Source organism: Semicossyphus pulcher, unplaced genomic scaffold, assembly GCF_022749685.1.
Source record: "Semicossyphus pulcher isolate SPU_LCO1_2020_fin unplaced genomic scaffold, fSemPul1.0.p SCAF_4, whole genome shotgun sequence".
Lineage (NCBI taxonomy): Eukaryota > Metazoa > Chordata > Actinopteri > Labriformes > Labridae > Semicossyphus > Semicossyphus pulcher.
The window spans coordinates 30,760,227-30,773,769 of NW_027211715.1; the positions used below are offsets into that span (position 1 = coordinate 30,760,227).

Consider the following 13,543-nt stretch of genomic DNA (forward strand, 5'->3'; position numbering starts at 1 on the left):
TTTGGGTGCACCGAATTCTGACACTGATGTTTTTAAAATGCAGGATTTGCCAATGCTAATTAGCAAGAGCACAGAGCAGTGTACAAAACATTGAGGGAGCAGCCCGTAAAAATGACTCACTCCACTGACGGCAGGTCACATAAACTGTTTGCTTCTTAATGATAATTCTGTGAGTGACTTGATAATTAGCCAAAATTAACCGTTTACAGCTTTGTTTGTTCTGGAGGGAAGAACCTTAAACCTTTACCACCACTGTTCTAACCCTAAGTGGATTTCTGTAGTTACACCAACAGAGTGAAACGCCTCCTCTCTAGCTGATCTCCTCATGCCAGTTTAAGGAGATGCATTATACCAGTAAAACTTTAATTTCCATCACATTAAATATGCAGGCTTTTTCAAACAAATAGGCCATTGTCACAGCAGACATCATGAGCTGTAAGAGTAGAAAAAGTGTCACTTGTAAAAAAACTGTACATCCATTCAAGTGTCCTGTAAAGCTGTGCCAGTGTAGCTGTATTCACATGGAGCCTAATACTGTGGTTGTAATTAGTTTAAAATCCCAAAAAGGACAAAAATGCTCCACATGAACTCCTCATTCAGAGTCAAACGGCCTGAAACTATTGAAATTCAAATCTGCTGCAGAGGGGTGATTTACACCTTTTCATAAAACCATCGAAAGAAAATTTGTATCATGGAAATGAGTTAAAGTATTAATCTCAAAGATTTTCATGTAAATAAATGTCTGTTAAGTCACTTTCTATCGCTGAATGAGGTAATACAATGGTGATTGAGCCTATGGCCCACTAATGAAAGCCTTTACATTTGCAGTATTACAGACTGGGTGTCTGTGGCGTCTTTCACAGAAAAAAATCCCAAGCGGCGCCCAGTTAGTGACGCGTTTTCCATCAGCCAGCAGTGGTTGGTCTGCCAGAGAGGGTAGGCGGAGCAAAGCGGCTGCCTTTCCGCTCTCTGCAAGTGTTGCGAGTAAACAGTAATCTACTATGGCTGAACAAACAAAGAAAAGATGGATGACTACAGATACAACTTCAAAAATAAGTGAAAATCCAAAGAAAAAGAAACAAATTCAACGCTCAGATGAAGCAAACAGTCTAAAAAGGAAAGCGACCGTCAGCGAGGAAAATCAAGAGTTACAACCGGAGCCAACCGTGTACGTCACACATGCGACACTGTCTGGATATCTGGGAAGTGTGCTCCTGCAATTACCGCCATAGGTTCCGCCAAAGCGAACGAAACTGAGAGCTTCGAGATTACAACTTTAACGTGATTACTTCCTGATTTCTGTCAATGTCCTCTGCATGGATGTACATGCATGGGGACGTATGTTGCTTCATTTGTTGAGCAGATAATACATAACCATATTCAGGGAGCTGCTTGCTTAATGGTTTGGTGCAAAGAGTGCTTAGAGTCCTTGAGGAATTTAAATTTGCATTATAAAGTGCACATGCAATAAAAGCTAGAGAGCTTGTACGCACAATTCCAGGACCAACAAAGAGAAGAAACCGAATGGCATTCAGCCGTCAGTAGCTTTAGTTTTTACACTTTTTACACCTGTTTCCATTATTATGTCGTGTCCCAGTCTCATTATGGATTGGTACCTATTTCCTTTGTTGAATATTTCTAACACATGTTGGTATTAAATTCTTAATCAGGATTAATTGTGATAATGACACCAACTTATAATGATGATTTCTCAATAGCCTATGTAGCATGTTGTCATTTAAAATCATATTAACATGAATCATCATACCTCTATGACAAACATTAATTTTAATCTGAAAATTACTTAATGGGATTTACCTTAAATATCTCTGTTATGATGCAGCTGCATAATCCTGTACGTTTGGCCTTGCGTCAGGCTAACTCACTTATCCCTGAACAAAGAGACATTAGCAGACGCTTGGCATGTGACAGAGGTGTTATTAATAACCTTAATAAAGATGCAGAATGACATGCAGGAAAAGTACACCATCTATAGACCACACATAAAAATGTATTTATTTAGTGTATTAACAAATTGTATTATACATTTTATTTTTGTACCTTTTTGTTTCACAAACAACAGCATTATAAAAATAAAAGCACATGTAACATAGATTGTGATTGTGGTGTCATTTTTTCGGCAAATCTGGAGTATTACAGCGTCTGTTTTTTTTAAGGTTATTTCTTACTAGTCTTTTCTTACAAAAATGTGTAGTAGAGTCTAAAAACAGGAGTGAGATTACTGTTGGATGGGAAGCTAGAAACAATGAGGTGCCCGTCCCCGGTTAGATGGGAGGGCATGGAGAGTAAAAGAGGAACAAAAGATTATTTCTGCACGGAGAAAATAAATGCGATGAGGAAAGTACAAACAAAAAAACATGCTGGTGTTGAAATGTTTATATTTGTGACATGGTTACATTGCTCGGGTAATACTTCATCAGAAAAAAGCTCTTATTTACGTATGTGAGTGACTCAATTTTGTGCAACCTACGAACGTCAGCACACTGGCAACATATCAGTGGTGGTTTAAATTTATATCATCATAACTGTCAGAGTTATTATTTCACCAGGAGAGAAAAAAAAGAAGCTATGAGGCAAGTTTGGCAAAATCCTCCATAATTCTACAATGTTGTACAAATTTATACGAAAAGCTGACATGAGGATCTCAAATGCACTCTGGAGAGCCATGACGACAATGAAAATGTCCCCCAAATGTCCCCTGCACGGCTCCAGAATTGCTCTTAACCATCATCAGGCCTGTGTGATAACTGCTCTGCCATCTGTGCGCCTGGCCGCCTGCCCACTTATTAGCTACATAATTTGGTTGTTTCGTATTCCATCGAGTTGGGCTGCTTGGCACTGAAAGTCTGCAGCGCTGCCTGGATCCTGGCAACGTCTGTGGTGGACAGTTTGAGCCGGTGCCGCAGCAGACAGGAGAACAGGTCCAGAGGCTGAGCTCCGGGCGGGGACAGTCTGTTGACCCGATCCCGGATCTCCAGCAGCTGCAGCAGGGCAGAGTCCTGCGATCCCTGAGTATATGGGTAGTCTAGCTGTAAAATCAAATCCTGGATCGCCTCCGGGTCAAAGTGCATACTGTAGCCATACACCTGGATGCTGTTGATCTTCATGTAGCCCATATTCTGCCCCGGTTCCAGGTACTCCAAAGGTTCATAATATACAGTTCCATTCCCGTTACTTGCAGGCCCTCTGATCCGGCTCCGCAGGTAAAAGTGGACTGTCTCAAAAAAAGTTTTCCACTTGTTGCCCAAAGTCAAAGTCCAGTTATAGCAGTCATAGGGAAGGTCTAATTTAGTCCTCTCCCAGTCAGGGTAGTTATTCTGGTCGATGGGCATGATCCAGCTCTCTGAGTGGCTTCCCCCAAACGGATTGATATAAACAGACAGCATGGGGTCCAGAGTGCTGTTCTTGGTAAGGCAGATCTGTAGAGACATCCCCAGGAGCATGTGCACATGGTTTGACTTGTATTTATTACTCTTCAGCGTCAGCAGCATCCTCTTCCTCCAAGACGGGTCGAACCAGTTATTCAGCCTGACATCGTTGCTGACAAAGATCCCGTGGATGCTGATGCGGTTGTCCCGTTTCTGCAGGAGGTAGCGCAGCTCCAGGTCCTGCAGGTCCGTCTCAAAGCCGATGTAGTGGTCTGTGGAGTCAGGCACCTCGTTGCGGCACACGCCCTGACTCAGCATGTAGCCCTGGTTGCAGGTGGCGCAGCGGGAGCGGTTCTCATAGGAGCAGGAGGCACAGGAGGTGCCCTCGCCCACTGTGCAGGGGATCACACCCTGGCAGGGAGGGTGCTCGTAGGGGCAGGAGCAGCTCCTTGTCTCCTCCAGGTAGGAACCGATGTGGTTGTTCTCACTGCAGTACATGATGGAGAGGATGTAGTGCAGCCAGTAGCTGAAGTGCCTGTAACGAAAACACAAGAGTAGGTAAGATAATCTGTAGCTGAAATGTTTTAAAGTTGTGGACCAACACTTGTACCATATGGTGTTGCAGAACTGAAGGACACACGTAATCACAGAAATAACAGAACTAAAGGAGCATTTACTCGCCCCAGAAGATCTAAGAGAGAGAGGGAAATAAATCCTTTGTTCTGTCTTTTTGAGGACACATAACACGGAACAAGTCGAGAGGGGGAAGATGGAAACAAACAAACAAAAACCCCCAGTAGACCCAACAACAACAAGAATGAAGAAAAAAATGGGGGCATAATGTTAGGTTTAGATTATTGCATTGTAGTTTGCATGTGTGTGTGTGTATGTGTTTGTGTGGGTAAGACGTTTCCTATGTTGAAGACATCGAGGGGAAAAAGCAAAATGAGTGACAAAAGGAAAAATAATCTCTGGTTGGGCTCAAAGGACAAAGAGCTGCCGTGGTGGATCTGGGGCAGGTTAGCTCAGGACAATTTTATTTATACGCCTTTGTACGTCTTTTTTAAAGCCCTTTTTTATTCTTAATTCTTTTCGATCGTTTTATTCTCCCCCCCTTTCTTTGCTCTTGCTCTCTACTGTAGGTAGATGAGAAACCCATAGGAGGTGGCCAGCCTGTTGCAGGTCAGACCCTCTTTCCTAGCGGTCCCCACCACAAGAGGAGGGGTCTGTTCAACTGGGTTTGAGCAGGAACTTAGCCGGGATCAGGTCATCTGACTCCATAAATAATTAGTGAGATATTATACACACGAGGAACACAGAGAGTTTTTCCATACACGGTGGAAAAACCCAAATTTCTAATGTACAATTACTATTTTGACACTCCTGAAAAAGACACATATTTCTTCTGACCTTAAATAACCCTGTTAAACTTAATAAATATTAATCACACATGATATCTGATACAGGATTCAGTCCAGCATTATGCTGTCGAGTCGGGGACTGTATAGGTAGGAAATAGTTGTTTGCACAATGTTTCTTTTCTTCTAAGGCACAGTCTGTAATGCTAAATCAAAATTCCTGAGCTTGTTTGTGAAAAAAAGCAGCAGATGGACTGCATGGCAAGAATATAATGTCGTAAATCATTTGCTTTGTTCCACATCTGTCACATTTCTGAATCCACTTTAGTTCTGTCGCAGAGTTAGCAGCTTTGTTTTCGTGGCCGTGTGCATCTGCTAAATTAATTTATATGGATCAACACTGCACGTATAAGTAATTTATATTCAAAGGCATATTTCTGAAGGAAAAAATAACATTTGTCCAAACAGTTGTTTGACTAAATAATAAGTAGGCTGCGCAGTGTGTGTGCGGCACCGGGGATTTAACTATTATTATGAATATAAGATCAAAGTTAGCCGAGGTTCTTTCTACAACTTCACAAAGCAGGTTCAGAGCAAATAAAAGACGCATATTTCTGTTTCAAAATACATGTCTACCTTTCTGGAGAGCCCATGTCTCCACAGGCAGGAACAAACACTGTGGAGGTGTTTGTTGCCGACTTTCCCTCACTAAACATTTGATGAGGAATGTAGAGTGCATGTGTATTTACACAGCACTGTTGCTGAAGGAGACCAGATTAAAGTAATTTTCAAACAAAAGTCTTTTCCTCTAACAAAACCGAAGACTTTGATACCTGGATATGAAGCCCTTGCTTTGAAAACCGCAACATTAAGAGTAGCAAAGATACAGTATTTTTAATGGGGTCATGTACTTGAATTCTGTACGTTTTACTGTTTATATTCAACATTCTAAAGAGACATTTTTAGACTCGTATTGGCGCTCCTTTAAATCACGATTATAATATAACATTATGCAAAGTGATCGTAGACTTACATACAGGTAACTCTTTGGTTATATTATGTTCACTATGTGCATTAATACTTTTCTGGCCACATTTATATTTGTATTCATGTTGATATTTAAATAATTTTTGGGTGTTTATTGTTCACAGTGAAAAAGTGAAAACTGCATAATTCTGTGTTTTTCCAGAATTACATTTTTAAACAGGTCGCCTCTGAAACAGCTGCAGGTTTCTACGTAGAACCTTGCTGTCGCTGAAATCAACCAATCGTCATTCACTGTCATTCACCTCAGGCTGCCTTCTTGCACTTGCTTGTAGTCAAGTCATCAAGATTTCATCCACCATTCCGATACCTCCTCGTGATTCTGGCTTGTACATTTAAGGCTGAATAACCGACCCTAGAGCAGCCATGTTTTCTACAACGTTGGAGTGACAGTGCCGTGCGTCCGCTCCCCAAAGTGGGATCACACACTGGGGGAGGGGCTACGGAGTCACTCCAAATACTGTCAGCCAATCGTGGCTAAGGTCTAACCTTTGAATAGCAAATAGGCTCGTTCGTTTCAGGAGGAAGGAGAGGCCCCAAAACATAATTAAATTAAAATATGTATACAATTTGTAAAACGAAACGAACATGGACAATGTGATTCAGTAACACATTAGAATAACTTTTACCCAGGCGTTCAAGGCCTGTGTGAAACCAAAAGTACATATTAACTTCATGTAGGTCATGAGTATTACAAAACCCATGAATATATTTCAACTAAGATAACTTGTGCATTTATTTTAATATGGTGCAGGCCAGGGGTGGGGTGCTAATCGAGTAAAAACACAGACCTATGCGATTGTACTGGTTGGAAGAGTTGTTTAAAATGTACCAGACTAAACACACAATCAAGATGTGAAGAATCAAATAGAGCCAGACTAAACTCTGACAGATTGTGCTTTTATTTAGTTATTTAGTGATCAGCAATATCTCTTAAACATAAAAGAAAAAAACAGTTTTCTTGTGGAGCCAAAGTCAAGAGATAATTTGAAGTGTGGTGTCTGACATTTTCAAATCCGATTTTAACACGAGCACTTTGAACAAGCAAGCACACATTATCCCGCATCAGTGTGTGTAGCGGTGTGTGATGAAGAGAGAAAAAGAATTTAAATCTGGTGACATTTTGTCAAAACAAAGTCAGTATAATGTGTTAACAGTCTCAACAGTCGCACAGCTCCTCTGAAACTCATCAGTGAGAGTCAGTTGTGCATATCTCACCTCCAGAGTCGGAGGCTGTGCACAGCGAGGGAGAGGAAGCTGTCCCGCCATCATAATGCGCATTCTGTCAGCAGGACATGTAAACTGTCACAGAGGCGCAGTATGCAGCGCGGGCCAAAGAGAAGCTGGGTGTTCACTCTGCAATCTGTTCACTGGCTGTCAGCTCATTTCACACAGATCAATGCCACACGCAAACTTTCTTCTTCTGCCACAGATTCCATTTCACTAGTGAGCAAAACTTTTTCCCCCAAACAAGATGCACTACATCTTTTCCATTAAAAGCAATGTATATTTACTTTGTGAGCCACAAAAAAACACATCAGCGGCTCCATTCCTGTTATTCTGACACTCGCATAGTGCAGCTGAAAACTGAGGAAAAACACACCTCTTCACAGAGTTTGCTAAAAAGTTACAATGGAAACTCCAAAATGGGTTTGCAGTGTGAAGTCGCAAAGCATATATTTCTCTGTTTGCTTTTTCTTTATCTGACAAAGACCGTGATGCTCCAGTACATGAATAATGGCTGCAGAGATGCATGCACATTTCTTTTATACAAAGGAAAAAACAAATCCTCTATAAACTAGGTCATTACACACACGGCAATATGGGAAGATGCAACAGAATAGAGCAAATCATTGTATTTTTTTGTGAAGTACACAAAAATTGTGCATTTTTTGTTAGTGTTTGGGCCGACACAAAATGTAGAAATGATATCACAAACCCAGAGTTTGATATAGAGAAGAAATGCAATACTTCCAGTGAAAGAAGGACTGCAACTTTTATTCTAACTGCTCGGCTGTCACCTCTGTGAAATGGAGTGACAGACTTCTTCCTTAGATGTTCTAAGAGCATCAGGTTACATCACAGCAGGAGCCAAAATATCCAGTTTAAGCGTTTGCTTTTATCACTCCCACTCTCGTCATTACTGCATTTACTACTCTCGGTATACTTGCCCCAGATACTGCCCAGCCAAATATTTAATATAACATTTAGTCACATGGCGCTGCACTTGTATATGTGCCATGTTTATGCACTAACCATTAAGTTTTTCTTCATCTGATATTATTCTCTCGTCTGTATGCTGTGTCTCTCTGCAAGCTCGTAGACACAAAGCCTGTTGTTACTAAGCCTGTTGTTTAGCCGGGTTTTTTACAAAATCCACGGATGTAAATGAGGTTAGCCGCAGTTCATCTGATTGCATAATGAGCCGCTAAGTAGGATCTGATGTCGGACTCTTTTGAAGTGAATGTCTGGAGAGCTGCTGCTGAACTTGGTTGAGGAGAAGACACTTTCTGAGCTGTGAGCATGTTTTCATTCTGCAAGAGGGAGTCTGTATGTGCAGCACACTTGCTTCAATGAAGGTGGAGCTCTCCAGCTGATGGTTCACATACAATTTACTTATGTTTAACTGGTAAACTGCTGCTACTATGGCTACATAAACTGTGAACTCACAGTGAACACAACATTACAAGATAAACCTGGTATAAGCATCCATTAACATCCTGTTGGAATATTTCACTACAGCCTTATAATGTTCCTAATATTATCCACAACTAAGACCTTGTATTATGAACCTTAGATTGAATAAATTATGTAGACACAATCATAGCACCTTTTAAATGAACCTAGTATTTAATTTCAAGTTAATTATGTTTACCTGTAGCACTCTATTAGTTTTCCATTAACATTATCCACCTTATAGCTACAGTTAACATTGGAAAATAGAGCAACTAAAAAACAACAACATTAAAATGAGTAATTAATAAATACATATAAATAGTGAGTAAATAATAAATTAGTCAAGCATCTCACACACTACAGTTATTTTGCAAATCACACTACAATTACATTGCATTTCTCCAGACTGTCAAGTTTCATTAACATAAATATATCATAAGAATTGCAGTGCATTGAGCTAATATAGCATTTATGCTAGCTTACGAACTCACACTCACTTTTTAACACTGAAAACTTTAAGAAGGCGTGATAATGTCAGTTAATCTTGGAAAAAATGTAAGACTCAAATACAAAAGCCAAACTGCATGACTCCTTCAAAATAAAAGCACCAGTCTTTATTATAGAACTTGGGATAAATATTAACACTGCGTTAAATCTACAAGGCCAAACTTTTCTCAAACTTTTTACAGGGGAGAACATTTTCCAATGACTCCCTCATAATCGTAACACCGATAAAGAATATGCTTACTACCATTTGCACTCTTAGATGCAATTGGAACTCTTTGTATTGTAAAACTTATCAATACTTCCGACCTGTTTCATAGTGATAAACAGAAAAAAACATTTCAATTTGAATCATGTTAATACCACTTTAAAACAGAGGGTCATTTTATTGAAATGGCTCGTGAACTCAGCTTGACAGCAGTTATACTTTTTAAGTAATTGATGTTAAAAGCTTTCAGAAAGTTAACAGCAGCAAGACAGCTGCAGGAACGGTTCTCTACGACCTGAGTGAGAGTGATTCAGGATGTGTCACAATCATATCGGATTCTATTGGTCCAAAGCTAACGTGGGAGTAATGGACACAATGTGTTTGTTTCATTGGGGCAAATGGTCCTCATCTGTAGACATGCAGTTTATAATGATACAGCACAATTATATAATTTATTATAAATGTATTATAATTATTTCGCAGACCGCACTTTGAGAACCACTGTACTAGACTACTTCAGTGAATACACATCAACAACAGATGATTTAAGTATAACTATTAAAGTCTATGTACAATATATGAGGACATTTTAGTTTAACAAACTGATGTCAGCCCAACAGAGCGATAGGTGATTGAGTTGGGTTGTGGATGGTCAATGTGGTAAATTGGTAAAACTAAGTAAGTAGGCTGGGATAGTATCTAACTACAGAACTCATCATATTGTGCAGGACTGGAGCTGCCGTGAGCCGTTCAAAGTCTGAACAATTGGGCAGGAGGAACGTGAAAGAAACAGGAAGGTAAAGTTGTGAAAGATATCAGGGTGCCGCTTTGCTTCTTTGTCTTGTGTGTGGTGCTCAGAGGGGAGCTCCGCTAAAGAAACTTTGTAAAGCATCTTTTAATTTGTGTTTCTCTTTTCTCTCAGCCTCTCACAGTGCCTGGACTCAGACTTACACAGTGTGTGTGTTCGATAAAACGCAGCGGATAGTCCAGCTGCTTCCACCAGTTAAAGTTCAGTTTGCAGTAGCAGTGGTCAGTCTACAGTGATCAAAGGTGCACAGGCTATTTTTATTACCTTCCCTCCACCCTGTGGCTCCATCTATATATCTTGCATGAGACCAAACTCGCAATTGTGAGCACTGACGCCTTCTTACTGGCGGGTAAAATCCATAGATTGTATATAAGAGGTAGACATAGCCTCCAGGTCGAAGAAGTGAGGCTGATGCAGAAGTGCCTTAAACCTGCAGTTTTCCTAATGGCCAGCAGGGGGCCACTGTTAGTAATAATATGACTAATTTCTATACAATTCTATGAGAAAATGACCCTACTTCTCACTTGATTTATCACTCAATTGTGCATTTTCCAAATAGGTTTATGAGTTTAATCACAAGTTTCAAGTCAAAAATCAATACAGCACGATGTTCACTTTGTAAATAGTACAACAGATGATAAAGCAAGGTAGCTTAAGGGCGTTGCTACCTTGTGATTGACAGGTGACTACCAAGGCCACCTGAAAAATGCTTTCTTCAGCACGTTGTTGCACTATGAGACGCTGTAAGGAGTCGGCTGTTTATTTTTGTTTATCCCAATTAATTTGACATTTAATATGAATAAGCGGTGCACTTTGATAATCAAGTTAGCACTACCTTCAGAGGATAGGCCAGGCAAGACAAGGCAGCTTTATTTATAAGAGTCATTTGTTGACCCCGCACTCCCCTTAAGCTCCACCCCTTTTATCCAAATATGGTCACTTCTGGCTCCAAAAAAAAAGATAGCGACTGCCAAAATCCAAAACTTTATGCTCCAAAAATGTTAGTGGACACCGCCTTGGTTGATGTCACAGTGGCTAAGTCTGGCTCTTTTATACAGTCCATGATGAAATCTCAGTGCAATCCATTGGTACATTAGAAGAAATACAATTTAGCATCTAAAAAAGGCTGTAAATGTTTATTTAAATATCCCATACAAGTATACACCAACTGCTGGCTATATGTGGAAACATATGCTATTTTAAACAAGCAGAAAATTAGAGTCTATAGCAGCTTTGGGGTTAACAGTGCATCATGTGTATGTAGGTGTTTGGTAAAATGCTGCGATGAGGAATAATGTACTGTTTGGATGAACAGGGATTAAATTCACTTGTAACAGGAAGTGAATATAGTGGGCGAATGGAGGCTGTAGCTGCAGCTAAAATCACATTGCAGAGGATGGATATTTGGTTTCTCACCTGAATTAGCTCCTAAAATAAAACCCGCACTGACTTAATCACATTCCTTTTTCATAAACTCGGATTGTGAAGTCTTTTTTTGAGAACACACAAAAATAGACGACGATGATGATGATGATGATGATGATGATGATGATGATGAAGTAGTGAGGATACATGGGAAACTTTTTGTCTATGATTTCATCTCAGGCTAGTTAGCCAACAGGAAAATCTCCCAAACTTTGCATTTTCCTTTGAAACACTGCAAAGTTTAATTTCACAGGAGGATAGCTTTGATTTCCTGGATGCAAAAAGGACCTGGGCTGGGAGTGCAGCCAAGTCATCAGGTGCGACACTATAGCTCACTTCAGTAGGACCTCTTGTGAATATCAAAGGGCTAATACATTGTGTGGATTATTAGCATAATGCCTAGTTGGAGGGATAACAAAGCGCTGTGCACAGAGCCGGCTGAAGAGAATAAATGAGCACTGCCGTTCACAGCTTGCTTGAAAGGACTTGTGATGTAGCTGCAGGCTCTGGAATTTTTGCTTATTTTCACACATGCACAACCACACACACACTTCCACATCATCACAGAGAGGTCAGCAGCTTCTCACCTCTCTCTCAGCATAATGATTTTTGGCTGACTTCGGCACCTCTTGCTGAGTGTGAAGAGCTTGTTGACGATGCGCCGTGCTTTGCTCAGGAGCTGCTGGCTGCTGAGCTCCAGCTGTTTGTAGCGCTGGTGAACGCTCGGCTCCATCTTCCAGAAGTACTGAATGGCCGACATGTTGAGGGCGTAGAAAGTGGGAAGCCTTCGGACGAAGTTCTGAAACTCTTCTGGGAAAGCAAGGAGAGATGCAAAATTAGAGTTGAAGACTTTTTTTCCCCTTCTCCAACATGCCCAAAACTCACTCTGTCACTGCCTCCCAACTATATTTGGCTAATTTACTCGGCGCAAACGAGAGAGTCACTTTGCAGAGGCCACATGGGCTCAAAAGCCGCAGGGCGAACTGGAAGTGATATTGTTTGACGCATATGCTAATGAAAAAAGGCAGAGCTAAATACTCGGGGTAATATTTCTTTTTCTTCTATTAATGAACAGCCGACAGCTTTTTGCAGGGCTTAAACTGCGGCTCTGTCTTTGGAAAATAATAAGGACAAGGAGCACAGAGGATAATATCTGTCGGCCCTTTAGAGCAGCTGTGTGCCGCACACACAATGCACAGAACGCATATTAAATTTTCGAGACATTCAATAACAATATCATCATCATTGTAATCATGATTGGTTGCATGGAAAATCGATGCAAGCGCAGCACTGATGAGAAAACGGCTGCTCTATTTGTAATTAGTTAGCGTTATCTTGATAATACAGCATCTGATTAGAAAACCAATTAAGTGTCAATGGCCTCCCTGGTGATTATGCAAGGTGTATTCCATGTTCCTGTGAAATTAATAAGTTGATTAAACAGCTTGTAATAAAATATATTAAAAGGTTATTCAGGGGCGCTTTCCATGCCCTACTTTTTAAATGAGAGGCACGATCTCCAGAGGAGACGACTCAACTCGGTGTAGCTTGTTTGTTCATTCAATTATACATGTTGAGTAAAGATGCTGCCATTCAACATATACAGTAGTATGATATCGTATAAGGAGTTTAAAGGATAAATCTTAGATATTTCATGTTCTTTTTTTGCCGACAAATCACTCGAAAGACCCAAACCAAAACTGCTTTAATCCTTCTCTTAAATCTTTCCCGCGGCCTGTCTTTGTCACTCAGCTCCAAGCCCGTTCCCCCCCTGCTGACGATGTAAATATGCTCCAAAATTATGTCATACATTTTAATAAACTTTAACTTTTAATTTAACTTCTAATTGTAACCCTTGCTGACAGGCTCGGAAACAAGCCTGTCACAAAGGGTTGGCCGATGTAAAGCCCCACCATGGCGCATTGCCTACTCCTTTATTATGCACCCTTCAACCTCCCAAAATTCATTTTAACACAAACACTGCATCCACTATTAGTTGCAAAAATTCTATGCTAGCTGAGGAAAGTTTAAGCATATTGATGTTTCTTTATTTTCTCTAAGCCTACACTCTCTGCCGTTCTATGTCACCTGCGGTAACTTTGCATCGATGCAAAAATCAATGAGCGTACCT

At 40.5% G+C, this 13,543-nt stretch overlaps 1 protein-coding gene across 1 annotated transcript in view; it reads right to left on the minus strand.

The window, feature by feature from the left end:
• Positions 1-1,998: 1,998 nt before the first annotated feature.
• LOC138607090 (BMP/retinoic acid-inducible neural-specific protein 3-like) overlaps positions 1,999-13,543 on the minus strand; it is a 40,103-nt gene continuing 28,558 nt past the window's right edge. The window contains exons 5-6 of the mRNA XM_069679641.1: positions 12,000-12,222; positions 1,999-3,924 (exon numbers count right to left, since the gene is read on the minus strand). Of these exons, the coding sequence (XP_069535742.1) occupies positions 2,808-3,924; positions 12,000-12,222 (1,340 nt within the window). The 3' untranslated portion in view covers positions 1,999-2,807. The remainder of the gene's footprint in view (positions 3,925-11,999; positions 12,223-13,543) is intronic.